The following is a 27,933-nucleotide window of genomic DNA, read 5'->3' as shown; positions in this document are numbered from 1 at the left end:
GGGCTCTCCCTTCCCACTGTGGAGATCTCATTCCCTTGAGAGGTTTCCAGTTTTCCTTCTCTGAAGGGCAGGCCTGCTTCTCTTGGGGAACATACACAAGCACCCTTGCTTCTCCTGAAGCACAGATTAGTGTGACAAGAAACTGCAGTAACTCCAGATTCTTTAGGGGACATCAGAGGGTATAGGCGGCCTGGGCCTGCTCCACCGCCAGGGGACGCCTGCAGCCCTGCGGGCGGTCAGGAGCCTGAGTTGGTAGGGTGGGGACTGCGGGCGGGGTCCCCCTATTCCACCCTGCTAGAGGTGGCCGGCCCGCAGGGGATCAGAGGCCTGGCGGGGGCGGGGCGAGGCCAGTGGGGGCGGGGGCAGAAGCCCGCCGGGCGGGGCTGGGGTGGGCGCCCCGCTCCCCGTCCCTCCCTCCTTCCTTTTCTTTCTTTCTTTCTCGGCTTCTAGCTCTCTTTCTTTGCCTCGGCAGCTGGCCGAGGGGGCGGGCCTTGCAGTCTTTGTTGCCGGAGGAGCGAGTGCAGCTGCCCGCCGGCCAGAGTCGGGACCTGGACCTTGGGAACTGCCTGCGGCCAGGCATGTCTTGAGTCGGACCCAGGCCCAGCCGAGACTCAAAAGCGACGGACGAAGGAGTGCGCGAAGAGTCGTCCAGCGGCCACTGGGCTCTGGCCATGCACCGAAGTCCGAGTCTCCTCCTGATCCTGTGCGCTCTGGTGCCCGATGTCCCGGGACCTGCATCAGGTGGGTGGATGAGCCTCTGGGACCCGCATTGACCCTGCCACCCTCCTCGCATCCCCAGCCGCTTCTCTGTGCACCCCGCGCTGGACCCGCTCCGCCTGGGGTTAGGGACGGGTCAGGGTCGGGCTGGCAGCTGAGCGAAGTTGTACCCTTGGGGAGCCATCCTTCAGCTGACGGCTCAGCTGGCGGCTTCAGCTTCCCCGCCGCGCATGCAGCGCTGTGTGCACCTCTCCGGGGAGACCGCCCCTCCGAGGGGGCTGGACGGGTTCGCTTGGGACTCGCCTTCTCACCCTCTCCTTCGGGTGACTCTCCTGGAAAGCAAGCTGGCCACGACACTTTTGGGGACCGAGCCAGCTCTCAGGTCTACTGGGGTCCGCCTAGCTTGACGGTGCGGGGGGTCTGGCTCCCCATCACCCTCGCATTTCCTGCCTCCCCCTCCCCCAAGTGTTCACGGCGTAGGGAGGGGAATGGGGGGCCGGAGCTTCTTCCTCCGCCCTGGGTTAACTCTCCCAGCCCCGCCCGGCCGGCCGGCCTCCGACGAGCCTTTGGCGAGCGTCCAGGCTCTTGTTTGGCGGCGACCTGCGTTGCAGAGCGCTTCTGGAGAGTCCGGAGGAGCCGGCCTGGGAATAAGTGAGTCAGGGATGTGGGAGACCCCAGGTCCCGTGTTCAGGAAGCTCCAGGCCAGGTGGGGACTGGTCAAGTATGAGGGTATTGTATCTTCAGGTGAGGGGTTCAAGGGTATGGAAGGGGTGAAGGGACTAGAGGGCTGAATGAACTCTGAGTGGTTATGGATAGTGATCTCCAGGAAGATCTGCCCTGGGCTGGATTAGGCCACTTGCCTTCCTGGTGAAGATACTGTTGTGGTGCGCCGGTTGTCAGGAACATTTAAACCACCTAGGGGAATCGCCAAGGAGAGCAGAGTTTTGCAGTTGATCTAACAGTAACCTCCAGGAAGGCAGGGTGTGTGTGTGTGTGTGTGTGTGTGTGTGTGTGTGTGAAGAACATTTAGTGAGCACCTACCAGGACCCAGCCTTACTCATTCTTACTTCTCATCATCTGTTATCAAAGCCTGCAAGGCAGCTGGCATATATAAAAAAGTTCTTCTGTGGGTGAGGAAACAGGTTCCAGAGACTAGCGTCAACTGTCAAAAACGCAGTGGAAAGAGGGAGCAGAAACAGCCCCTGTGCCTGGACAGGGAAAGCGTGTGGGAGAGGTCTGTCTTTTAAGATTTTTTTTTTTTTTAAATGAGGACTGAAGTCCTGAAGATCAGTTGCCTGTTACTGGGCAGTAACTGCAATGTAGTGGCCATTATCTTTATTCCTCGGCCAGACAGACTCCGCAGGATTTTGCTTGTCTTTGATGAGTCCTGCTGTTTGGACTTGTTGCCTGGGGTGGCGGCAGGCCAGCCACCTTCCCTGCACGAATATAGGCACTGCTGCCCACCAGGGTAGAGTGTGTGTCCCTGGAATCCCTCTGGATATGTACGGTGGTGGCCTCCTGTTTCTGCTCTCAGGATTTCCGACTCTGAGGCTGTGGGCCCCTCTGTTTTTTTTCTAAGCCTGAACTCTTACCACTGAATAGCACCTCAGAGAGCGTGTCCTGGGTTCAGTTTTTAGGAAAATACGTACTAATATTCTTTTCTTTTCTCAAGGACTCCAGGGCTGCTGGGCTTAGTTATCACTGCCCTGTCCCCTCACCCAAACTGTGTTTTCCTCTGCATTGCTGTGTGAGCCCTGTGTGACTTCTGCAGGTCATTTGAAGGGCTGGGTTGTAATTTAGGTTCTTGATAGTGAGGTGAGGGCTAGCACAAGATTGGCATTTCTCTGTCAGAAGCTCTGAAGTGACAGTTGTCACCTAGGGGTGATATGCAGAGTCCTTATCACAGGAGTGTGTGTCACGTGGCAGGCTCTCATTCCTATCAAGGCAGAGCTGACCTGGCAGAACACTTTGCCCTGAGCCACCGGCCCATGAAATTACAAGGGAATTTCAGCTCTGATGCTCTGCACCTATGGAGGTCTAGGTTGGCCCGATGTATTTGAACCTGCAATTATACTTTATTGCCACTAGGTGGTGATGGTTTCAGCCTCCAAGGTCTCTTCCAGGGTCTTCTGGTAGGCATTACTGAGAATTACCTTTTAATTCACCGCGTTGATCTTTTGACATTGTTTCAGGCTAGGGAAATGACTGGGTTCACAAGGTGCGTGCTGAGCAAACCTGAGGACCTGAGGTTTTCAATGGGCTGTCTCTGGTGACGATCTCTTCATCCCAGTCCATTCCAGCCTAAGCAAGGGGCATCTCCTTTTCTTACTTGGACCTTCTCTATATTGTGTTCGGCTCAGGGGCTGTGGGTGCCTTGTAACAACCTCTCTATTTTGAGGGGAGGATAGTGGGTTTTTTGTTTTTTTTTTGTTTTTTTTTTTTTGTTTGTTTGTTTTGTTTTTTGCATTTCCCTGGACTTTGGAACACCAAATGCTCTCAAACAGTTAGTAGCCAAGGGCATATACCAGGTGCCATGAACCCAGCATTTCATAATAGAAATGAGCAAACAAAGCTGGTGGAAAGACAGATTTGTTCAGAAACCATGGGTTCTGAGCCTGTTTACGGCTTCTTCTACTTTGGTTAGAGATGAAGGTTTTGTTTTTGTTTTTGTTTTTCTCAATGAAAAAAATGCATGCGTGCTGCTAATAGGCAACCTAGCTATACTCAGCCTCAGCATTGGCAATAATAATAAGTAGGGGGGACGGAGACAAATGGGAGCACATGTCCTCTGAAGAGGACTCACTGCTTCCCTCCAGCAACTTTTAACAGGTAGGATTTTAGGTCTGATGTGTGTAGATAAAACAACTTTAAGGAAGGCTGGGAGTTGTAATTTTTGTGTAAAGATCATATAATTGTTAAACACTGGAAATTGACTAATTTTTTTTAAACATTCATGCTAATAAATAGAAACAGGCCTGCAGTCTATGGTCATGGGGTAGTAGTCTGAAATACACTTATTAGAATGGTAGGGCAGCAAGCATGCTGGTCCCTGAAAGCACTCAGCTGGAACCCCAAGGAAGGAATGGTTATACAGCATACACATCTTGGGACCTTAGAGCCCCAAACCTACAGAACAGTCTGTGGGTCAGGTCCAAGGTGCTGAAGCTTTTCAAAGCTCTGTAGGTACCACTGATGGTCATTCAGCTAAGTTCATCCCCAGAGGGAGATTTCCACACTTCCTCACAGTCCCTTTCCCTGAAGCTTTTGCTAAAAAGAAAATATGAGGCTTCCTCATCCTCCTTCTTGGAGATGCTGATTCAGGGAGTCTGGGATGGGGCCTGGGAATTTGTTTTTAAGAAATTCTTGTCCAGGAAGTCTGGGAACTCTTTGCACTTCCCACCCCCAAAGTTCATTGATTGGAAAGACTTGCTCAGAGCCTCACAGCAATTTTCCTAGTTCATTCGTCCCGTGACTCTTAGAGAAGGTACTTGCTGCCAGGGCAGCCGTAGGCAGAGGGCAGTGTTTTGAACAGGGACATGGCATTGGCATGTGAGGGGCACTCTGCATGAGTTCTGGCAGCAGGCAGAGGGAGGGTTTGTTTCTGTAACATGGCCAACTTGGCAGGTGGCAGCAAAGAGAGTTCAGGATATATCTGCAGGACACTTGAGCCAGAATATTTCTGTAGGCCTGAGGGGTCACTACCATGAAGAGCGAGGTATCTCAGGAGTAGCACCAGGACTGGACAGAAACCTCAGTGAATCACAGCAGCAAGCTTCCCAGCTGTGCCTGGAGTCTAACTGCAGAGAGGGAAGGGCTACAGGACTCGGAGCATCAGTATAGGTAGGTATGCAGAAGGTTTTGTTGTTGTTTTTGAGAGTGTCAGATTCCTCATGCAGCTAAGGATGGTCTTAGATTTCTGATCCTCATGCCTCTCCTCTCTGAATGAAGGCATTTCAGGGGTGTGCCAGCCATCACTTTTGCAAAGTTGGTGATTGCCCTTGGGGCTCCATATGTATGTGATGAGTGATGACTATATCACTCTATTATCTGAGCTATACTCCACTAAGATTTCTTTTGAATATTAGTTATGAACTTCTAGGAAACTTATCAAATCAAAATGCTTCATACTGATGCTAGGGAAAGGACAGATCTCTGAGAGCATAGACTGATGTTACTGAGGAGAAGCCATTTGGGAAAAGGGGTCAAGTCTCAGTCCCCTCACTCTCAGGGTGTGGCTTTAGTCCACTCTACCTATCTGAGCCCTCGCTTGCTTCCTTACTTGGAAAGCAATCTGTCACACCTTATTCTAAGTTCCCTAACCTGGAGTCTTCAGCCTAAGGGACCACAATCCTACACAGCTGTGAACCTGGAATGGAAAATACTACACCTATACTTTTTAAAACCTTAAATGCTATTTAGCGTTTTTTCTTTGATTATAAATATAACTAATATTTTTAAATTAAATTTTTATTTTTATATATTAACTATAGTTTATTTATTTTGTGTCCTAGCTGTAGACCTTTCTCTCATTCCCTCCCAATCCCATCCTCCCTCCCTTATCTCCTCCCATGCCCCTCTCCAAGTCCACTGATAGGGGAGGTCCTCCTCCTCTTCCCTCTGACCCTAGCTTATACGGTCTGATCAAGACTGGTTGCATTGTCCTCCTCTGTAGCCTGGCAAGGCTGCACCCCCTCCGGGGGAGGTGATCAAAGAGCCAGCCACTGAGTTCATGTCAGAGACAGTCCCTGTTCCCCTTACTAGAGAACCCACTTGGATACTGAGCTGCCATGGGCTACATCTGTGCAGAGGTTCTAGGTGATATCCATGAATGGTCCTTGATTGGAGTATCAGTCTCAGAAAAGACCCCTGTGCCCAGATATTTTGGTTCTGTTGCTCTCCTTGTGGAGCTCCTCTCCTCTCCATGTCTTACTATCTCCCCCCTTTTTCCTAAGATTCCCTGCACTCTGCCCAAAGTTTGGTTATGAGTCTCAGAACCCACTTTATACCTGCTGGGTAGAGTCTTTCAGAAGCCCTTTGTGGTAGGCTCCTGTCCTGTTGTCCTGTTTCCTGTTTTCTCTTTCTTCCAATGTCCATCCTGTTTGTTTTTCTGAGTGACAATTGATCATCTTACCCAGCGTCCTCCTTCTAGCTCAGCTTCTTTAGGTGTACAGATTTTAGTATGTTTATTCTATATTATATATCTAATAGCTACTTATACGTGAGTATATACCATGTGTGTCTTTCTGCTTCTGGGATACCTCACTCAGGATGGTCTTCTCTAGATCCTACCATTTGCCTGCAAATCTCATGATTTCCTTATTTTTAATTGCTGAGTAGTATTCCATTGTGTAAATGTACCACAATTTCTGTATCCATTCCTCTGTTGAGGGGCATCTGGGTTGTTTCCAGTTTCTGGCTATTATGAATAAAGCCGCTATGAACATGGTTGAACAAATGTCCTTGTTGTGTACTTGAGCATATTTTGGATATATGCCTAGGAGTAGTATAGCTGGATCTTGAGAAGTGCTATTCCTAATTGTCTGAGAAAGCACCAGATTGATTTCCAGAGTGGTTGTACAAGTTTACATTCCTACTAGGAATGAAGGAGGGTTCCCTTTTTCCACATCCTCTCCAGCATGTATTGTCACTTGAGGTTTTGATCTTAGCCATTCTGATGGGTGTAAGGTGAAATCTCAGGGTTGTTTTGATTCGCATTTCCCTGATGACTAAGGACGTTGAGCCTTTCTTTAAGTGTTTCTCTGCCATTCTATGTTCCTCTACAGAGAATTCTCTGTTTAGCTCTGTACTCCGTTTTTTAATTGGATTACTTGATTTGTTGTTTTTTAACTTCTTGAGTTCTTTATATATTCTAGATATTAGCCCTCTGTCAGATATAGGGTTGCTGAAAATTCTTTCCCAGTCTGTAGGCTGTATGATTAACATTTAACTTATAAAGTATGAATATTTAATTATGAACATTACTGTCTTAGTTAAGGTTTCTATTGCTGTGAGGAAACACCATGAGCAAAAAGCAAATTAGGGAGAAACAGGTTTATTTGGCTTACATTTCCATAGTGCTGTTCATTATTGAAGGAAGTCAGAGCAGGAATTCAAATAGGGCAGGAACTTGGAGGCAGGAGCTGATGCAGATGCCATGAAAGGGTGCTCCTTACTGACTTGCTTCCCCTGGCTTGTTCAGTCTGCATTCTTAGAGAAGCCAGGATCATCAGCCCAGGGATGGAACCACCCACAATAGGCTGGGCCCTTCTCCTTCCTCAATTGATCATTAGTTGAGAAAATGCCTCACAGCTGGATCTCATGGAAGCATTTCCTCAGTGGAGTCTCCTTCCTCTCTGATGACTCTAGCTCACATCAAGTTGACACAAAACCAGCCAGTACAATCACCACTGAATCCCAATATTACACGCATGTGTGGATGCCAGAGGATCACCTTGTGTGTCATCTTTAGGAATGTAATTCACCTCCATTGAGACAGTGTTTATCATTTGCTTGGGGCTGGCTGGCCATCAAATCCTAGGGATGCTCCTGCCTGCATCTCCAGTGCTGGGATTACATGTGTGTGTCACTGGCTGGGTTTCTATGTGGGTTCTGGGGATTCAACTCATGCTTGCAAGAAAAACACTTTCTTGACTGAGCTATCTCAGTCTACAAATAGTGTTGTTGTTTTTTTTTTTTTAACTTAAAAAATATTTGTTTTATTTGGTGTAGGCTAAGAATGTATGTATGTGTACCACATGTGTGAAGAGATTGAGGAGGCCAGAAAAGGGTGTTGAATTCCCTGGATCTAGAGTCACAGGTGGTTGTGAGCTGCCATGTGTGTGCCCAGGAACTGAACCCAGGTTTTTTGCAAGAACAATATATGCTTTTAACTGCAGAGCCTTCTCTCAAGCCCTACAAAGACTTTTCTTGTCTCACTGATGCAGATACTTTGAAATAAGCCTTAAGGATCATCGATGCTTCAAAATAGCCATAGTTGCTAACTTCGCTGTTAGACAATGTATCAAATCAGTGAATGACCACACGATTCTGCTCCACTTTCAAGGTTATTTTTATAGATTTTTATAGTTGTATTTTCATGCAGTAGACTTTTTTTTTTTTTTGTCTTCCTTGTATCTTAATGCATTTGCAAATGTTTTTCTGAGAAGGGGCACATGGAAAACAAACTACATGAAGAATCTTTTTCCTTTCTGGGCAATCTAAGAGGGTGAAAGACAGCGTGACTTTTAAACCCTAAGGGCTTGAGCAGCTGAGGTCTTTCAATTTTTGTTAGCTCAAGAACTTTTGCTTCACACAGACTCTTTTTTTCCTGGACTCACTTTGTAGACCTGGCTGGCCTTGAACCCACAGAGATCCTCCTGCCTCTGCCTCCTGGAGTGCTGGGATTACAGGCTTACAACACCTCATCCAGCCACACGGACTCTTTCAAAGAAAGAAGTCAAGGGTGCTCCACTGAGACAGGGGTAGATAGGTGCCAGAGAGTCCCATCTGGATGGTCCCGTTCCATGTGAGGAGGCCAGTGAACATTTGCATATCCCACGGGCATCTGAGGACATTTTATAATCCCCTAGGAGAGTAACAGTCCTAACGAAGTCTGCTGAGTTCAGTGGGCTATGGGCAGGGTGGCTCAGTACATTCAGTCCTCAGAAGAGCCTCTGACATCTCGGTTCTATTGTTATTCCATTCTACACATCCATTTGACAAATATTTCCCGAAAAACAACCATGTTCCAAATACTTCCAGCACTTAAATTCTTCAACAAACAATATAAAAATTTTTACCTTCCTAGAAGTGACCCTGGGAGGAGAGAGGCAACAAAGGAACACATGATAAAAATGTTCAGTGATGGGGTGTGTCGTTGTTTCCGGTGTGTGTGGAGGGGATAAAGCAGGGAAGGGGGACAGAGAAACCCAGTGAGTCACAAGTATTAAAATAACATGGCCAAGAGAGGCCTCACAGAGAGATGTTTGAACAAGGGCTTTAAGGAGGCTGTCATGCGTGAACCATGTCAGAAACAGACACACTGCAAGAGGTTACATCCAATTGTTGTCTGTGACTCACTGAGTATTCCCAGTTTAAGTCACTTGCTACTCATGGTCTTCAGCAAATGGGTTTGCTGTGTGTGTGTGTGTATTGCAGACCTGTACTGGTTAATGCATGTGTGTACACACTTAAATAGTCATGCACATAGAGGTCACAGGTATACTGTCTTTCCCTGATTGCACTCTTTAACTTTCGAGGCAGAGTTTTTCACTAAGCTTGAAGCTCACCGATTCACCTCGTCTGGTCAACGACCTGCAGGGACCTGCCTGTCTCCTTTCCTCAGAGTTGGGGGTTACAGGTGTATGCCAATGCACCCGGCTTTTCTTGGGGATCCAAACTCAAGTTCACACATTTGTACAGTAGTCTTCTTACCAAGTGAGACCACTTCTCTCTAAATGTATAGGTGTGTGTGTGTGTGTGTATGTGTATCATGTATGTACATGTGTAGAAGCTGGATGGCAACTTCAGGGATCATCTTTTGGACTGTTGTCCCCCTCCTTTGAGATATGGTCTCTTGTTGACATGGACACTGATTCGGAAGCCAGTCTGAGGACCTGTCAGCCTGCCCGGTTCTAGGATTATAAGTACATGCCACCACACCTGTTTTTTTTTAAACCTTGGTTCTGGGGATTGAACTTGGGTCCTTGTGGTTGCATGGCAATGCCCTTTACCAACTGAGCCATCCACCCCAGCCCCTAGTCTCATCTTTTTTTTTTCCATTATTTTTATTATTATTATAATTTATTGTTTGTATCCTGGCTGTGGACTCCTTCCTTGTCCCCTCCCAAACCCACCCTCTTTTCCTCTTTCCCCCATGAGCCTCCCCTATTCTACTGATATGGGAGGTCCTCCTCCTCTTCCATCTGACCCTAGCCTATCAGGTCTCATCAGGACTGGCTGCGTTGTCTTCCTCTGTGGCCTGGCAAGGCTGCTCCCCTTGGGGGAGGTAATCACAGAACCAGCCACTGAATTCCCCTAGTCTCATCTTAATTACTAATATTAACTCTCCGATGGCACATTATGTGTCACATAATAATGTATGCATGTTGCAGAATGGGTTAAAGAGCCAGCCAGCATCAAAGCAGGACCAAATAAGAGCTGTTCTGGGCTCAGAGTGAGCAAGTGCAGGTCAGATGAAGGTCCCTCCCCATGTCAGCTCTCCTGGACAAGGCCCATGATGAGTGACCTGGTGGTGGGCCAGCGTGCCTGCCTTGGGGCTCAATCTTGGGGCTCCTTTAAAGTTCAAAATGAGAAGGTTTGATGTAGTGTGACAAGCTCCAGGTCTGGTGTTACTGGTATTTTTTTGATGTATTCACATATGTGTTTCCACATCCCTGCCCTCCACCCCCACCCCGAGACAGGGTTTCTCTGTGTAGTCTTGGCTGTCCTGGACTCACTTTGTAGACCACGCACGCTGTCCTCGAACTCACAGAGATCTGCCTGCCTCTGCCTCCCTGAGGGCTGGGATCACAGGTGTGCGCCACCATGCCCTGCTCACATGTGTGTTTCTTTCTTGGCACAAATAAGTTAGTTATTGCCCTGGCAATAGCAATTGTTCCCTTGAATAAACAGGAGGTAGAGTCATTCTACCCTGACACTTGTACTCCAAACAGTGTGACTCTTGGTGAAGATTGTTGGTCTGAGGACCAGATTCAGCTTGAAAGCTGCTGTTCTGACTGCATAGGACCTCAGAACAGAGCAGACGAAAGGTGATGGAAGACAGAGGGAAGGCCGTTCAGACACAGGGGACAGCTTTGCAAAATCTTGAGCATGCACATCTGGCACTCTGAGGGCCATCAAGAGGCTGGGAGTCCAGCTGAGGGAAGTAAGGAGTAGCTGGGCATGACGGTGGAGAAGTCTCCTGCCTAGGGCCTGATGTGCCACGGCTATAACGTTGTGCTGTGTCCTTAGTGAGACGGGAGCAGCTGCAGTATCGTGAGCAGAGTGAAACCGTGGGTCCTTCTGGTTGCCGTGTTGAAAATAAGTTGACAGAGGGCTCCTGAGGTGTAAGTCCGGAGATAGATGGATTAAGGGCTTCCTGTAGGAAGTCAGATGGAGAAACTGAGGCATGGAGTGATGAAACAGTAAAGCTGGCAAAAAGCATGGGGAGGAGTTCGGTTTTGTTTCTCTGAGACAGGATATTGTTACATAGTGGGGCTATCCTGCTACTTTATATGCGATCTCAGTCTCCAAAAACACCTGAGTGCTGGCCTTAACAAGCCTGCCTCACCACGCTTTACCACAGTTGGGATTTGAGTCTAGGCATTCTGCCATCTTCTCTAGTTCCTGGGGATGGTCTAGAACCCCGAGTCTGCCTCGGACCTAAATGCCGCATTCTCTCTGCAGGTCTCGCAGCCGAGGGCCGAGCGGGTTTGGACATCGTTCACCCTGTGCGCGTGGACGCTGGAGGCTCCTTCCTGTCCTATGAGCTGTGGCCACGGGTGCTGCGCAAGCGCGATGTGTCTGCCACGAAGGCTTCATCTACTTTCTATCAGCTGCAGTACCAAGGGCGGGAGCTGCTCTTCAACATGACCACCAACCCTTATCTCCTGGCACCCGGCTTTGTGAGTGAAATCCGGCGCCGCAACAGCCTAGGCCACGTGCACATCCGAACCCAGGCCCCAAACTGCCATTTGCTCGGTGATGTTCAGGACCCGGAGCTGGAAGGAGGCTTTGCAGCCATCAGCGCCTGTGACGGCCTAGTGAGTTCTCTGGGATGCATGTGTGGAGAGCCTGGGGTTGGAGTGACATTGACTCTGCGTGGTGGCTTTGCTCAATATACTTCTCCTCTGTCAGCTTCTGTGTTCATGAAGGAAACAGAAGTGACAGTGCAGACCTCTTTGCTCTGAAGGACAGAAAGCTTGAAAGTTTTATGTGAGCCAGAATCCTTTGGCTTTAGTTTTTATCAAGGTTGGGTAACTCTGTAGACCAGGCTGTACTTGAACTCAGAGATCCTCCTGCCTCTCCCTGGGATTAAAGGCAGGTACTGCTATGGCTTGGCTCTCCATACTCCCCCTGCCCCAACCCAGTTCCTGAACTTCTGAAAATGTCCTGGGTATGATAGGAGCTGCTACCCCGAAGGCCCCACATGGAGCAGAGCTTGCAGAGGCCAAGTAAGCAGCTGGCCTCTTTCCCCCTGGGGTGTCACTTATGACCGATTATCTGCAGACTCACTTTGAGTCTCTTGCCTTTTAGCCTTGCAGCCCAGACCAGACCAGAGATCCCCCAAATCCCTCTCTTCCTATCTTTGCAAGCCTCTAAGGCAGTTCTGCCACCACCCACAGCCCTAGCTGCCCGTGGGATTCTACTATCAAAGGCTAAAGCAGCAGCATTCACTCCAGGCAGCATTCACTTGCTTTCTGCACTTTCAAGTGCCCGAGAGCGTGTATGGCAGATACGGGGGTGTGCATACACAGACTCCCACTGCTTCCAAAGGGCTCTCAGCCAAAATGGCTCAGGTGAAAACCATGGGACCAGCAACAGGCAGCAGGACAGTGCCTAGGCCTGAGAGGCCCATCTGTGTGTTAACAGGTTCTGGTTTAGGTGCCTATTCCTGTCTCTTAGGTGCAGTTCTTCTCATTAAGCCTGCATGGCAGCTGAGCAGAGGAGATCTCTTTCCCATTCTATAGGCGAGAAAACAGGCTCGAGAAGACCTTGCCTAAGCTCACCAATCATTCAGGGATGGAGGCTGAGTCAAAGCCCCATCTGTGGTCTCTAAAGCAGGTGCACTTTAAACCCCTCTGGGGTTCTTGACTCTGTGTAACCCAAAGGGTCTAACTGATGGTAGTGGGAAAGTCTTAAGGAGGTGACACCTTCTCTATTGGGGTCTCAAGCTTGCTCGGGAGGTGGTGGGCTGCCTGATTGCTTCGCATGATCCTCCATTCTCTGAATTCTATGCCGGGCAGATGTGCCCAAAGCGCTGCTGCCAGCTTCCCTTCTCTGTCCATCTGTGGACCCAAGAAGCAGGATATCTTGGTGGTCATGGCAACTGGGTGGCTTGGGTGTGACAGAGCTGCTTTTGGGGTGATTCATCTCCTCAGGGAGACTGAAGAGGTCGATGAGAAGCAATGGCCAGATGGGAGGGGGGCATGGTGGCTTGAGAAGCCTGGCAGGCAAAGGAGATGCAAAACACCCCGGGGGCCTGGCAGTGGCCACCAGACAGGAGGGCTGTCTGGGACTGTGTAACATGTCATTTCGTCACATTCTGATGCAGACCTCTTTCTCCCTCCTGATGGTGTGTGTGTGTGTGTGTGTGTGTGCAGAATCCTTGGAGATGTTTCAAGAAGCTTCTAGAAAGTTCCAGAGCTTTGCTTTGAAGTCTTTGGCTGTGTCGAATGCCAAGGATAGAATTAGCAACAGTCCAGAAGGAGAGTTTCGCCCCATCTCTCTGCTGTGGGTTCAGATTGGGAAGGTGGAGCTCAGTTGGCTAGGGCAGGGGTACGTGGAAAAGCAACCATGTGCCAGCCCTCCTCCTTTGACCCTGGTCAATCTTCCCCAGAGAGGTGTGTTCCAGCTCTCTAATGAAGACTACTTTATCGAGCCTCTGAATGGAGTGTCAGCTCAGCCTGGACATGCCCAGCCGCATGTGGTGTACAAGCATCAGGACCCTGGGCGACGGGCCCAGCAGGGTGACTCAAGGGCTCCAGGCACCTGTGGGGTGCAAGGTAGGTACCTCCATGTGCAGCTGTGGCTAGGGACCACCTGGAGACACACCTCCTTTCTAGAAGCCTCTCTCAACACCCTCATGCCCAGCTCCCTTGGACTAGAACAATTTTGTGCTTGGGGGTCACCACACCATGAGCAAGTGTATTAAAGGGTCACAGCATTAGCAAGCTTGAAGAATCACTGGACTACAGAGAGACACAGACATTCACCATACAAACCCCCATAGCCTTTGATATTCCATTAACATGTGGAGTGGGCCTGGGCTGTCCCTCCTGCTGCTACTTACCTCCCTTGTCTACTTTGACAGGTCATCTTCCTCTGCTGGCTCTACATAATGTTTATGGAGTTACTGACTCCCTCAGCCATTCTTCCTCAAGTGGCTGGGCTGCCCATAGCCAATTCCAGCAAGGATACTAAAGAGGAGCCTCCTGCCTCTCTCTCCTGCTTCTACTCCAGACTAACCATCCTGTGTTACTGGGACCTCCCAGCTCAGTACCCGGGGGATCTCACCCAACCCATCTCTGCCCCACAGTGTCCTCAGAGCTAGAGCACAGGCGGGAACGTTGGGAAGAGCGGCATCAGAAGCGGAGGCAGCAGCGATCAATCAGCAAAGAGAAGTGGGTGGAGACCCTGGTAGTGGCTGATGCCAAGATGGTAGAGTACCACGGACAGCCGCAAGTGGAGAGCTATGTGCTGACGATCATGAACATGGTGAGGTTGCTACAGTTTCTACAGGGGTGGTCCGGGTGGCAGGGGAGGAATCATTGCAACGGGACACAAAGGCTGATATGGGTAGGAATGCTGACAGGCTGGTTTCCAGATGGTGGGCCAGGCTCCAAGTATGAAGGAAGTCTCCAGGCTCCGAGTCTAGAGAGAAACAGGGCCCTGGTTGGATCCCTGGAAGGGTGCTGCAGTACAGAACACAGTTGTAGGGCTTTTGGGGCATGGAACTGAACTGTGCCTGCCCTTCCCTTGCCCCAGACCATACAGAGGGCAGAGCCACCCTGCTGGGAGGGGTGAATAAAGGCTGGGACCACCCTCGTCCTGTGTCTTCCTAAGGGCACATGGTCTTGTTGGTTCATATGTTATTCCCTGAATGAGCCCCTCCCTACTTTATGTCAGGATCTGTGCTAATGGCTGGGGACATGCACACCCCATTAGACTAGCCCGACCTGAGATATCTACATGCCTTTGAGCTGGAAATAGCCGCTCAGTCTTGGGGTCTACTAGCTGGTGACCTTGGGCAGGTCTGTGAGCTGAGGTGGACAGTAACACTCTGTAGGCTGGACCCATTGCTCTTGACTCCATCTGACAGTTGAGATGACATAGGCCCTGGGAGATATGGACTTAGCAAGTTGTCTTAGGGTTTTATTGCTATAAAAAGACACCATGACCATGGCAACTCTTTTTTAAAATTAATTAATTTATTCATTCACTATATATCTCGAATAGCCCCCTTCCTCCTCTCCTCTCTGCCCTGTCTTCTCTCTCTCTTCCCTCATCCCCGTCCCCTATTCTACAGAAAAGGAAAGCCCCCCTCCCCCACTCTAATTCATCAAGTTGCACTGCTCAACTGCTCAACTGGACTGAGCTCAACTGCTTTCCCTTTGGCCTGGGGAGGCAGCCCTTCCAGTGGGAGTGATCAAAATGCATGCAACAGGGTCCATATCAGAGTCAACCCTGGCTCCTGTTACTAGGGAACCCATATGAAGACTGAGCTGCCCATTGGCTATATCTGTGTAGGGGGCCTAGGTCCCATCTATGTGTGGTCCTTGGTTGGTGCTTCAGTCTCCATAAGCCCCTCTGGGCCCTGGTTAGTTGGCTCTATTGGTCTTTTGGTGGAGCTCCTGTCACCTCCAGGTCCTTCTATCTTTCCCCCCACTTTTCCACAAGACTTCCTATGCTTTGCCCGATATTTGGCTGAGGCTCTCCACATCTGTTTCAATCCACTGCTGGGTAGAGCCTCTCAGAGGACAGCTATGTTAGGCTCCTGTCTGCGAGCATAGCAAAATAGTATCAAGGGTTGGGGTCTCAGGTTGAGCTAGTCATTGGTTGGACATTTTCCCATTTTAATAGTGGGAAGCATGGTAGTTTGCAGGCAGACATGGTGCTGGAGAGAAGGAGCTGGGAGTTCTGCATGTGGATCTGCAGGCAACCACTAGGCATGGCTTGTTCATCTGAAACCTCAAAGCCCATCCCCAGTGACATGGCTTCTTCCAACAAGGCCACACATCCTAATAGTGTCACCCCCTATGGGCCTATGGGGGCCATTTTCATTCAAGCCACCACACAAGTCAAAGCCAGATAAAGTAGAGCCAGGCAAAACAATCTGGGTCTCCAAAGGCCCACCCAACAGGGAAATGTGATTCCCCCACCTCTCACCCACATGCTGACAATAGAGTCAGGGCCTCCTTCCCAGACCCCTCCTTGAGGGGCAAGTAGAAAATTGCAGGCAATCAGGCTGATCCTTGCTGCATCGCAAGAGAAAGGATCTCTGTACTGTTCTGTCTGTCCTCGAGGCCGGGGCTCCCTTGCAGCCACCTTAGGAAAAATGCCTCTGTGCTCAGCTAGGAGGTACGGCTGTGAATCCAGGGCTCTAAAGAAGGGGCTCTAGCCATGGCTGATGGTTACCTGCTAACATCACAGTCCTGCTGCCTGAATCCTCATGAGCAAGCACAGTTATGTGGGAGTCCCTCCTGGATGTCATTGTTGCCTCCTTGCTCTTTAGGGAACAAAAAGTCTTGGAGGCCTTCTGCTTTGGTAGCATCACTCAAGCTTCTTTGCTGAGCCTGGTCTGCCTAGGGAGAGGTGGCCACTGTTCAGGCTGTAGGGGGCTTTTGCGGGATAGCAGAGCTTGGCCTCCGGATGAGCGTGGAAGAGCAGGGCAGGGTTCTCAGCTCCGATGTCCTGTTGGTCTGAGTTTACTGCTTAAGAGTTCAGCTTGAAAGAGGCAGCAGCTTGGCTGGAACCCCCTACAGTTAGCAGGATTCATCTCACCTCACCTCTTCTGAGTCTCTTAGGGGTTCAAGACTTGTGCACGGTGAGACCCAACCATGTACTTAACCTGGCTCTGCCTGACATCCCTTGGGTGACTTAGGATCAGGCATTTTGCCCTGGGGTTCAGCAATTTCTATTGGAAAGAGGCAGGATTTTTTTTTTTTTAATTCCCCTGCAGGTGGTTAAGGGGCAGACATCCAGCCTGAATATGTAGTGATATAGCCCCTGACATTACTTCTGACTTTGAGAGGCCATCTATCCCCAACATTCTTTCTTTTAACTGGGAAGAACAGGACCTCAGGGCTGAGAACCCTGCCTTGCTTTCCTCATATGTCCAGAGGCCAAAGACTGTCTAGGGTCTAAGGGATGGCTCAGTTGGCAAAGTACTGGCTATGAGCTCAAGTCCCAAAACACATATAAGAAAGCCAGATAAGGTGACATGTGTTTGGAATCCCAGTGCCAGGAAGGCAGATCCATAGGGCTCACCAGCTAGCCAGCATAGACTAACCAGCAAGCTTCAGGTCAAAGAAGCAGCTGCCTCACACAAGGCGTGGGATGGAGAGAGAGAGCTTAGCGTGTAAAGGTGCTTGGCTGGAAAACCTGGGCATCTGAGTTTGATCCTCAGAACCTGGTGGAGGGAGAGAACTGAGGGACCCTCTGACGGCCTCCTCACATAGGCATGCCACCCGAGTGTCCACATTCACACACTGTATATAAGCAGGCTAACAATAAATCAGATCAGACAAACAAGATAGTTTCTGAGGCATGGTATCCAAGGTCGACACCCTGACTGCCACAAAACAAAACAAAACAAAACAAAACAAAACAAAACAAAAAAAACTCCCCCAAGAGTCTCTTCCTATTTAGATATTATTATTATTATTATTATTATTATTATTATTATTATTATTATTAATGTATCATTAGAAGCCACACCAACCTGCCATTTCTGCCCCCTGGGGACCTGACAACTGACCCCAGTTGTGATGTAGCCCCCGCCTTTCTGTGGGAGTTTTAAAGGAGCTGGTGGCTATTGGTATTCAGTTCTCCGCCCTCGCCATCTTTGGGGGAGCCTTTTACAGCACCTCAGTAGTCGTGGGACCCCTGACAGATAGGAACATACCTGCCTTTATCACTCCAGAGCTACCACCCTCAGAAAGGACAAGAACACAGAATGGTGGGGACTCCATGTCTACACCTGCTCCCCACCTTGACTCTCAGGATCCATTCATCTCTCCTCCTTGGGAAGGCTGGTCCTGGTTTCCCCAGGACAGAAGGAGAATAGTCAGAGCAGCATTCAGAAGCAGCTGACATTCAGAGATCTGGGCTGCTGTTTCCTTTGTTGGGAGGATGGGCGGACTCAATATTTGCAAGCAGATCTCAGGCTATTTCCCAGAGTCCCAGGAAGCAACCTGGAAGGCTTTTGTGTGTGATCTGTCACTGCTGCGTAGGGGTGTTGTGAGTGCAGGTGTGGAGACACAGGAGATGGTGCATTCATGCCCATAGTAACATGTGCAGCTGTGAGTGATCTTGTATGTGACCAGATGTGCATACTCCCGGGTGGCTGGAGTGGGCACCAGTTTCCACTTCCTATATTCTAGCTGTAGCCTGATCCTCTCCCCAACCCTCCTGGACAGGTGGCTGGACTGTTTCATGATCCAAGCATTGGGAACCGCATTCACATCACCATCGTGCGCCTTATCCTGCTGGAAGATGAGGAGGTGAGAGGTCATATAGTCCCAAGCTGTCCTCAGTGACGGCCAGAGCTCTCCCGCCCTGTGCCTTGAATGCTTTATGTGGAAGGGCAATCAGAGGCCTTCTTGACCTTGACACTATCCTCTGACACCTCTGGACCCTGAGACACTCTGTCAGGAGAGGGGTGGAGGCAGGAAGGTCTGAGGTCTGACTTCTGTCTCGGTGTAGAGGCAAATTGGGCTTGTCCTCAGAGCTCAGTATACTCTTTGCACCCCCAGGAGGATTTGAAGATCACACACCATGCAGACAACACCCTGAGGAACTTCTGCAAGTGGCAGAAGAACATCAACATGAAAGGGGACAGCCACCCACAGCACCATGACACTGCCATCCTCCTCACCAGGTACCTCGCCAGGAAGGGCGGGAGGGCCTTAGACTTGAGGATTCTCATGGTATTGTCATAGGCAGAACAGAGACAACCTGCAGCTCCCCAAGCTCCCCAATGGTAACACCTTGTCCAGTGAAGTTCAGATGACCCAAGCAGGAATCGGATAGAGGTGCAACAAAAGGCGTGTTCAGGACTCATCCGTTCTGCATGCATGTGTGTGTGGCGTGAGAGGTGTGAGAGGTGTGAGTATGTGTGTGTGTGTAGGGTGTGTGTGCACTGTTGTGCTATTCAGTTAAATTGTGTAGGTTGGTAGACAAGAGTCTGGCCACCAGAATCACTCTCCTGTCACTTGTTTTCAGTTGTAGTTTCCTCCCTCTCTCCTACCTTCTGGGGCTCTATTTTATTTTTCCAACCTTTAAATCTTATATTTACTTATATGTGTGTGTACGTGTATGTGTGCATGTGCTTGTCACAGCGCAGGTGTGGAGGTCAGAGGACAGCTTGCAGACATTGTTTCTTCCTCCCGTCATGTAGATTCCAGGGATCTAACTTAGGGCGTCAGACCGGCCACAATGTCTTTACCCACTGAGCTATCTCTTTGGCTCAGAGTCTGTATCTTTGAGTTCCATCTTGGCCTGTGGCACCTTGAAGGGTACCAAAATTGTTTGTTCTAGGCACACATCCCTTTCTCAGGTCCCAGTGAGTGTTGGGAAGGTTGTATGTGAACAAAGGCACCGCTTCTCAAATCATATGTGGGTGTGATGTCAGAGTGAAGAGAAGCAACATCCTTGCTTCCTGATCTGGGATGGCCTGGGATCCTCCCTGCCCCCCTTGGATTGGACTCACCAGCCTGTGACCACTTCTTTCTTTGCAGGAAGGATTTGTGTGCCGCCATGAACCACCCCTGTGAAACCCTGGGTCTGTCTCACGTGGCTGGCATGTGCCACCCGCAGCTCAGCTGTAGTGTCAGTGAGGATACCGGCCTGCCGCTGGCCTTCACTGTGGCCCACGAGCTAGGACACAGGTAATTCACCTGCTCTCACTGCCCGTTAGGAACCTGACTTTTCCTTTCCACTCTTGGGCACCAGCCAGAGGGGCTCATGGGTCACGAAACCCAAGGGAGTGAGTAAAACAGATGGAGATGGCAGTCCCAACCACAAGGCTGCAGAACTCTCCCTGTTCCTCAGCAAGACTGTTCCCGTGTAAGCGGGAGAGAGGACTGATGGGGCGCCACTGAGACCCATCAGCAGTGTCACGTGGGAGGAGTGGGCATGGCCAGTCAGCGTATGGCGCTTCGGTCACCTGCTTTATTGCTCAGTGCTGGCACCTTTTACTCCTCCATTTCCACCTGATTTGTGACCCTGGGCAAGTGCCATGTTCTTTCTGGTCCCAGAGGGGGTTGGATGCAGTGATGCCACCTCTGCCTGTGGCCTGTGCCCTTTGCCACCTGTGCCTGGTTAGTTGTCGACTTGAATTGTGCAGAATTGCATGTCACAGTGGGCTCCCAGCGAGCTCTGTGAGCCAGAGGGTTTGGGCTGCGTGACAGCTATGCCTGTGTTGGTGACCCCAGTCCTCCTGTGTCCTGGCTGTGTTACTCTGGCTGGTTTCTTGGCTTCTTTGAGGCTCTCTAGAGTGTTGAGGACTGAGTGAGTTAGTAGTTGGTTCCATGGTTCCTGGTTCATAGCTGGTGCTCAGGAACATTTTCTTGAGCCCTTCCCAAGGATGACCTCTTGATACCTTCTGGGGAGGTGGTAGCTTAGACCTCTTAACTCAGGTTCACATCCTGAAGTCATCTCCAGCCAGTGAGGATGTAGGGCCACCATAGATTCCTCTGCGCACAATGATGGGGTTGTGAGGGTCTCAAAACAGGTACATTTCAGGCTCAGCCTGGTATATGTAGATGGGAAACCCAGGGAACGCTGCTGTCATCCCCACATTGTGTGTTATGGAAACTGAGGCTCAGAGATGATGTGAGGCTTTCCGAAGGCCATACAACTTTTAGGTGACAGAGCTATCCCTGGGAATTGGGACTGTACCCCTCGCAGGCCTCCACGGGAAGGGGGCCTGGGGGCCTCCTGCTGCTCACCTGCCCCTGGGGCCTGTGCTCTCACGCAGTTTTGGCATTCAGCATGACGGCAGCGGCAATGACTGTGAGTCCATTGGGAAACGGCCTTTCATCATGTCTCCACAGCTCCTGTATGACAGAGGCATTCCCCTCATCTGGTCCCGCTGCAGCCGAGAGTACATCACCAGGTTTCTCGAGTAAGTCCATCCCCGGGCCTGGTGGCCAGGCCTCTGTCTCTGCTGTCACTGTCTCATGCTGTGGCAGGTAGTGGGATGTGTAGGGCCCCTGGACTTCCCGGGTCCTTTTGGACACTGATCCTGTGGTGTGGCTTGGAGGATGGACAGCGGCTCATGGGTCTCCATCTAGGAGAAGTGTCAGGCTCCAGGGGGTTGGAGGTGGGGATCACGAGCCCTCTGCAGACAAGAAGAGCTAGTAGTGTACGGAGTCCAGAAGATGTAGGCAGCAAGGAGTGACACTGGAGGATAGGTGGCCAGCTTCACAGCCCAGTGAGACCAAGCAAAGAGGAGCAAAAACAGAAGGCCTTCCCCCCCTTCACAGTCTTTTACTTTGTTGAGCTATTTTGTATTCCTATTTAATGTTCCGAATAAGAAAAACGTTTAAATATACATCTTGACACTTATTTATCGGGGTGGATTCCTCATGTGTGTTCTGGCAATCTAACTCAGGTTGTCAGGCAAGTGCCTTAACCTGCTGAGCCATCTCCCTGGCCCTAAGTTCTTTTTTATTCCTCTCTACTCTTCTTCCTCTTGTTTAAGTTAAGGTGTTTTATGTTTTCTTTTTTTAAAATTTCTCTCTCTCTCACAGAGACAGAGACAGAGAGATAGAGCGAGAGAAAGACACAGTGAACGAGCCCGTACACCACAGTGCATGTATAGAAGACGACTGTGTGCAGTCAGTTCTCTTCTTCCTTCCACCTTCATATGAGTTCTGGGCATCAAATTCAGGCCTCCAGGCTTGTGTAGCAGGCTAGTGAACTTGCTGAGCCACCTCAGCGGGCTCCTAACCAGCTTCTTAGCACACATTCTACCATTCACTTTGACTTAGTACAGGCTGCGTGTGTGGTACTGCTGTTCAAACTGCAGCCTCAAGCGTGGCCCGGCACACTCTTGGAAGCTTTGCTCCGTCTCCTGGTGACAGTTTTGTTTTAGATGCCAAAGTCAGCTTTTAACATGCTGCCTGTCCGGCCTTTCTGAGTGATTTTTCACGGGGGCAGTGGAAGCAGTGAAGAAGATGAAATTCTCGTAGTGAGTGTTACATGCAAATAGGGTGGTATAGAATACCAGACACGGATCCTGTGTGTGCCTTCTGCTCAGTCACGCTCCCCTCTGTGCTTACAAAGCTGAGGTCCAAAGACACTGAAAAGTTCAAGATGCGGACAGTAGAATCTAGAGCGGTCTACTCCTCTCTCTCAAGACACCCGCTTTCAACCCTAAATCATACAGCGTCTCTCCCTAGATATACTTTCAGAAAAGCATCTCTGGACTACTATTTCTTGATTTTTTTTATTTTAGATTTTAGCTGGAAGTTAGAGAGTTAACCTTTTTGTTTTTGTTTTTTCGAGGCAGAGTTTCTCTGTATGGCCTTGGCTGTCCTGGACTCGCTTTGTAGACCAGGCTGGCCTAGAACTAACAGAGATCCGCCTGCCTCTGCCTCCCTGAGTGCTGGGATTGCAGGCGTGCACCGCTGAGCCTAGCTGAGAGTTAGCCCTCTTGCATTATTTCCTGTACTCATATTTGTTTCTCCTACCTCAGCCCCAAATAGCAGTGACACATTTTATTAAGTATTCTATTACTTACTTTCCTCATTATTGTGACCACATCTTTGAAAGAAGTAACATAAGGGAGGAAGGATTTATTGGCTCGCTGTTTAAGGATGCAGTCCACCATGGGTGGCAAGGGATGGTGGGTAGGTTGGTTTTGTCCCTGTAGGTGAGAGCCTGAGGCAGCTGGGAATGCTGCAGCTGCAGACAGGAAGCAAAGTGTGGGTGAGAGACTGTGTGGATTATGATTCTCACAACCCTCACCCAGCGGTCTACATGCACCTTGAGTCTGAAAGGTTCCAGAACACCTCCAAACAGCACCATCTGCTGGGGAACGGGTGTTCAAACCCATGAGCCCATGGGGGACAGTTCACATCCAAACCATAGCAAGTCCATGTTAAACATCTTCATTGTTATGGCTTTGTGCTTGTTTTTTTTTTTTTTTCAGAACTAAGTATTACAACAAGATGAACTTTTTGAAAATAACATTTAAAAAAAATTTAAAGATTAAGGGTTTATCTGCATGAACCCGACCCTCTGAAAGAGCAGTCAGTGTTCTTAACCACAAAACCATCTCTCTAGATACCATATGATACTTTTTTTTTTTTTTTTTTGCCTGGGTTTCTTTTCTCTCTTTGGCCTTCCACACATAACCATTCTGTAAAACACCTCTTTCCAGAATGTGGCTTTTCAGAAGGTTACCCTATTAGTTTATTAGTTTCTTTCTTTTTCTGATCTGTTACCGCGCCTCCCCCAGCTTCTGTGTAGCCTGGATACTTTTCTAGCCTGGATGCCATGCTGCTTTCTGAGTGGTTATCTTTTGTCATTGTTTTGATGGGGCATATACCCTGAAGCATCTTTCCAACGTGGGTGCATTGAGGTAAACTGTCTGTCTGAGCGTGTCTTTATTTTTCCTTAACATAAGCTCAATAGCTTGATTTGATATCCACTCATCTTTGGAATGAGCAGAAGGCATGTTTTCCATTATCTTCTAGTTTCTAGCATTGTTGTTCAGACAGCCATACCATTCCTATTGTCTTTGAGTGTGACCTTTTAAAGAGTCTGGAAGCTTTTAGGAGCCTGTTTCTTCTTTTTTGGTAATTTAAAAATTCATAACTATGTGCCTTGTTCTCTTTTTATTTTGGGGACGTTCATTGGGCTGTCTTCACCTAGGAATCCTTTTTTTTTTCAGTTATTAGAGATGTTCTTATTTATTTTTGATGATTTGTTTCTTTCTGAACCCTTTTAATATTGAGCTGTTCTTTCCTTAAATTTTAGGCCTCTTCTATCTTTTATTTTCAGAGAGGTGTTGCTTTGTCTTTATATACTTCTTCTGTTAAAGGTTTTGTTTGTTTAGAAATTGATGTCTCCTGAAGCCCAAGCTAGCCTTGAATTTGGTATCTAGTTAGGGATAGCTTTGAACTTTTGATTCTCCATCTACTAAGTGCTGGTATTTTATGTATGTGTCCTTCCTTAGGGCCTGTTAAAGTTTTGACATTTTGTTTATTGTACCTTTTATTTCTTGTCTCTGCATATGCTCTGCACACATGAGTATATTACCCATAGAGGCCAGGAGGAGGCACTGGATTCCCTTGGAATTAGAGGCTGCTGTGAGCCAAGTGATGCTGGTGCTGGGAACTGAATTCTACTCCTTTGCAAGAGCAGCAATGTCTTAATGGAGCCATCTCTCCAGGGCTTGCTTTATTTTTTCTAAACATCTTACATTTACGTTAAAGATTTTCTTAAAATGTGTTGGTGTGTTTTGTATATCAGAGGAGAAACCACTTCTTATTGGGAGATCTATAGCTTCAGCCATGACTTTCTGAGACACTGGTGAAAGGCTTATCGGGGTACAGCCTTTTTGAGAGGAGCAGGAGCATCCTTAAATACCAGAAACTGATGCCACGTTTCTGAGTGACTTGGGGTACCAAGAGAAGATTCCATCTGATAGGGCAGGGCTTGCCGGTGTCTCAGCCTTTGCTGTGCAAACTCTTAGTGGCCGTTTCCCTGTAGGTTCCTCTGCTGTGTGTGGATCTTTGCTTATGACTGGAATTCCTAGGCCAGATCCTCCTGGGTCTCTTTTCTTCTGGGCTGAGTGATAACAATTGATTGGCCACACATGGTTGGAGTAGAAACTCAGATTATCTCTGTCCTTAGCTCTATGGGCCCCCCAGATAGCTAAGAGTCCCTGAGAGCCTGACTGCCGAGTCTTCCAGAGTTCTGTTTCTCCATCGTTTCTCCTCACAGGCTTCAGCTCTCAGCTTCTGACACTTTACCAAGTCAGCTACCGATTGGCCAGCTGCTCTCCAGCTTCCAGAATTCTGTTGACATCTTTCACTTGTTGTCATCACTTCCCTCTTACCCTCTGCCCGGGTGGAGTTATGTTTTGTTTATCCCTCAAATGTCAGAGGAGAAGAGCTCTATCAGAGAGCAGAGATAGGCCTGCTCAAGTATGCTGTGGTTCTCTGGAAGCCCCCTCCCCATGGCTAGTGCATGCCAGGGGCCACTGGGACAGTGAGAGTGTGGACACAAGTCTCCTCTAGGAAGAGGGGTTTTGACAACCGGAAACTTAAAGAGTTCAGTTTGGTGACTAAAACTTGGACTCTAGCCCAGTCTCCTTGTGTTGGCAGATGAGTTACATTAGCCCTTAAGCCTCCAGGCACGAGGATCATGATGGACAACCTCAGTGTTTGCTGTGAGGATTAACCAAGAAAGCATGAGGCACGCGCAGCCCAGTGCCGACCACAGAGTGCATGGTCACTACTTGGCCATGGCTCCTATTACTATTTCTGCAGTTACCAAGCTGTTGGCCTTGTGAACCTGAACCAGAAGAGTGGCCTGGGGTGGGGAGGAGGTGACTCTTCCCCAGAGAGGGGTCAGGGAGCGAGGTTGCTTGGGAAATCAGAATAGTGGGTACTCTGAAATACCCACAGGGCTTGTTCCCAGCTGCCTCACCCAGAGTGCCACCCAGCACCCTGGCTCTGGGACAGACAGCTGAACAGGCTAGTCTCTGTGTTCTTTTAGCTGCTGGAATGTATGAGAGCCTTGGCCGGGAGCCTTGGCTGAGGGTAGGAGGAGAGACAGAGAGCCTGAGCCTAAGGCCAGCGTTGCAAATGGAAGCAGAATCCACCACCTAAGGATGCTTGAGAGGGAGAGTCACCCACTCCAGGCCAGGGCACACTTCTCTTCTCTGTGAATGAACAGGCAAGGAGTGAAAAGTCCAGGAGAAGGGGAAAGCAGAGGGACCTTCCACCGTAAGCAGAGTGGCTGTCTTATCTCTCATCCACTAGCTCCTTGATCGGGTGGGACAGGAGATAGTTTCTGCCCAAATAGGATGGAAATCTGAACGAGTGGGTGCTGAGTGGGTGGCGCAGCAGTGTTTCCACAGCCTGGAGAGCTCTCAGCATAATGTACAGACCACCCACTATCCTTCCGTGACCACGCCTCTCAGTTCCCAGCAAATCTGTTTCCCGAGCCAGTTGACCGAGACGTGGCTTCCCCTTTGCTGTGTCCACAGGCACACTTGTAAAAGAGGCTAGAGTCACAGATAGAACCTGTCTGCAGGTTTTCACCATACAAAGAGGAAGGCATAACTCGAGGTGATAAGGGAATAGCAGCAGTTTTGGGTGTGTGTGCGCTATAGGTAGGTATTGAGGGACAGAGACCTCTTCTGGAGTCAGGAACTTTTAGACCTGACACTGACACTGGGTAGGGAAGGAAGCTGGGCACAGGGGAAACCTGGTGGAGGCATGACCTAGGGAACCTGACAGGGTGAAGAACCAGGGGTGGTTATAGGGTGAAGGGGGCACTGCAGCTAGTTCAAGACAGCTGGCCTGAAGAACTCCAGGAACCTCTCTGGGCTGAGAAGGGCTTTGGTATGGTGGAGGGATTGCAGCATCCACGAGCCATGTTCATGCCCATTCCCCACGTCAGGGCTTTGCAGAGTGGGAGGCAGGCCTGGGGGGGAAGTGTGGGGTCCTCCACCTCATCTCTGGAAACCTCCTGTGGAACTGCTCCATGACCAGAAACTAGGGCTAGGAAGGGAAACTGGTACTCAGGCAGGTGAAAGCTCATCACATTATCATGGTGGACTCACGCCTTGTCTGCTCTGACCCTGTGTGGAGTGGCCCAGCCCTGCCCTAATTAGCAGAGGGAAGAGCCCTGAGGGGATGGTTGATGGGTGTGGGGACCATGGTGTGTGTCCAGGCTGTGTGAGGAGCCTGGCAGTGAACCAGCCAGGGGAAGGAGCGGCTGCCCCTCTGCCTTTTCCCAAGCAGACACTGCTGTAGCTCCTCTTACACATGAGGATGTGAAGGTCCAGAGAGGATGGTAGCCCAAGGTTGTACAACATCCACAGAGGAAGGAAAGGCCAGCTGCCAGCTGCCACTGTGATTTTCCCTAAGCAGACACTGCTGTGGGTACTTCTATAGCTTGGGATCAGTCCTTTGGATACGAGGATGTGATGGTTCAGAGAGGTTTGGGGCTAAACCAAGGCCATATAACATTCTCAGCCGATTAGAGATGTAGGCCACTATCTCTCCAGCTGTCTGGCATTAGGCCCATAGGTGCCCTGCCCCCTCAGCAAGTTGGTACAGTGTCACAAGGGACTAGTGTGCCCCTCTCCTTCCCTCTGCCAGATTCTGCTTCTGTGTTTCTTTCTGGAGTTCGCCCTCTGCCTGCTCCAGCCAGCACCATGCTCATGTTGGCTCCCTGGGCTGGTACCTTCTGTGCTGAAATCTTCCTGGCTTCGGGTTGTCTTCATCTCCCAGTGACTAGACCTGTGACTAGACCCACAGATTCTGCCTCCTTTTGCTTCCAACCAAGTCCCTTCTGCCTGGGTGACCTCGTTGCCTATCTTTGTGGCCCAAATCTCTTTAGGTTCTGGGGCCTGGACCCTCCTCTCATCCCTGAAGGACCAAAATGAACCCTAGGGGGATGGTAGCATGACCATAGAATCTGGTCATGATTCCAGGAAACCTCATAGAACATTTAGAGTTAATCAGGGCAGAGGTGTTTGGGTGGGACTGGGAAGGCCCTTACCAGAGTCTTGCTGCTTCCTTGTTTCTGGCCTGCTGGTGATGCTGTGTGGTCATCTTCCCGGGTACCACTTCTGAAGGAGTGTGTGCTGGACCACAGGCTGTACCTGATCACACTGACCCATTCTCTTGTCACCACCTTGGAATTCTGGCTAGAGGAAGGCAGGAAGGAATCGGGAGTAAGAAGCAGGGGGCTGGCCTCTCAGGTGATGTGATGGTCTCCAGAGCCTCTCCCCAGGGTCCCGGCAGGGGCAGAAGCAGCAGGAGTTAAGAGCATAACCACTTGGTGGACCAGGCCTTCGGAAGAAGGGTGCCAGAGTGTCTGTGGTGGGGGACGTACTTAAGACCTGCTTTGGGGGTGGGGTATTTGTCAGCTGGCTGGAGCTCCAGGCAGATGAAAGAGGTCTGTAGGGACTGAGGTCACATGACCTACTGGCCAGGTGGAAGATTATCATCATTTTCCTACCAGCTCCGCAAGTCCCACCTGCTCTGCTTTTCCACCCAGGCCTCTCCCATGGGTCTCAGGCTG

At 49.7% G+C, this 27,933-nt stretch overlaps 1 protein-coding gene across 1 annotated transcript in view; it reads left to right on the top strand.

Annotated features, from left to right (window-relative positions):
- Positions 1–422: 422 nt before the first annotated feature.
- Adamts7 (ADAM metallopeptidase with thrombospondin type 1 motif 7) overlaps positions 423–27,933 on the top strand; it is a 41,929-nt gene continuing 14,418 nt past the window's right edge. Inside the window, exons 1-8 of the mRNA XM_021638714.2 lie at positions 423–741; positions 11,125–11,480; positions 13,277–13,442; positions 13,976–14,154; positions 18,078–18,161; positions 18,414–18,538; positions 19,398–19,547; positions 20,639–20,785. Of these exons, the coding sequence (XP_021494389.1) occupies positions 672–741; positions 11,125–11,480; positions 13,277–13,442; positions 13,976–14,154; positions 18,078–18,161; positions 18,414–18,538; positions 19,398–19,547; positions 20,639–20,785 (1,277 nt within the window). The 5' untranslated portion in view covers positions 423–671. The remainder of the gene's footprint in view (positions 742–11,124; positions 11,481–13,276; positions 13,443–13,975; positions 14,155–18,077; positions 18,162–18,413; positions 18,539–19,397; positions 19,548–20,638; positions 20,786–27,933) is intronic.

This window comes from Meriones unguiculatus, chromosome 6 (assembly GCF_030254825.1).
Source record: "Meriones unguiculatus strain TT.TT164.6M chromosome 6, Bangor_MerUng_6.1, whole genome shotgun sequence".
Taxonomy (NCBI): Eukaryota; Metazoa; Chordata; class Mammalia; order Rodentia; family Muridae; genus Meriones; species Meriones unguiculatus.
This window is presented reverse-complemented; position numbering and strand designations above follow the sequence as displayed.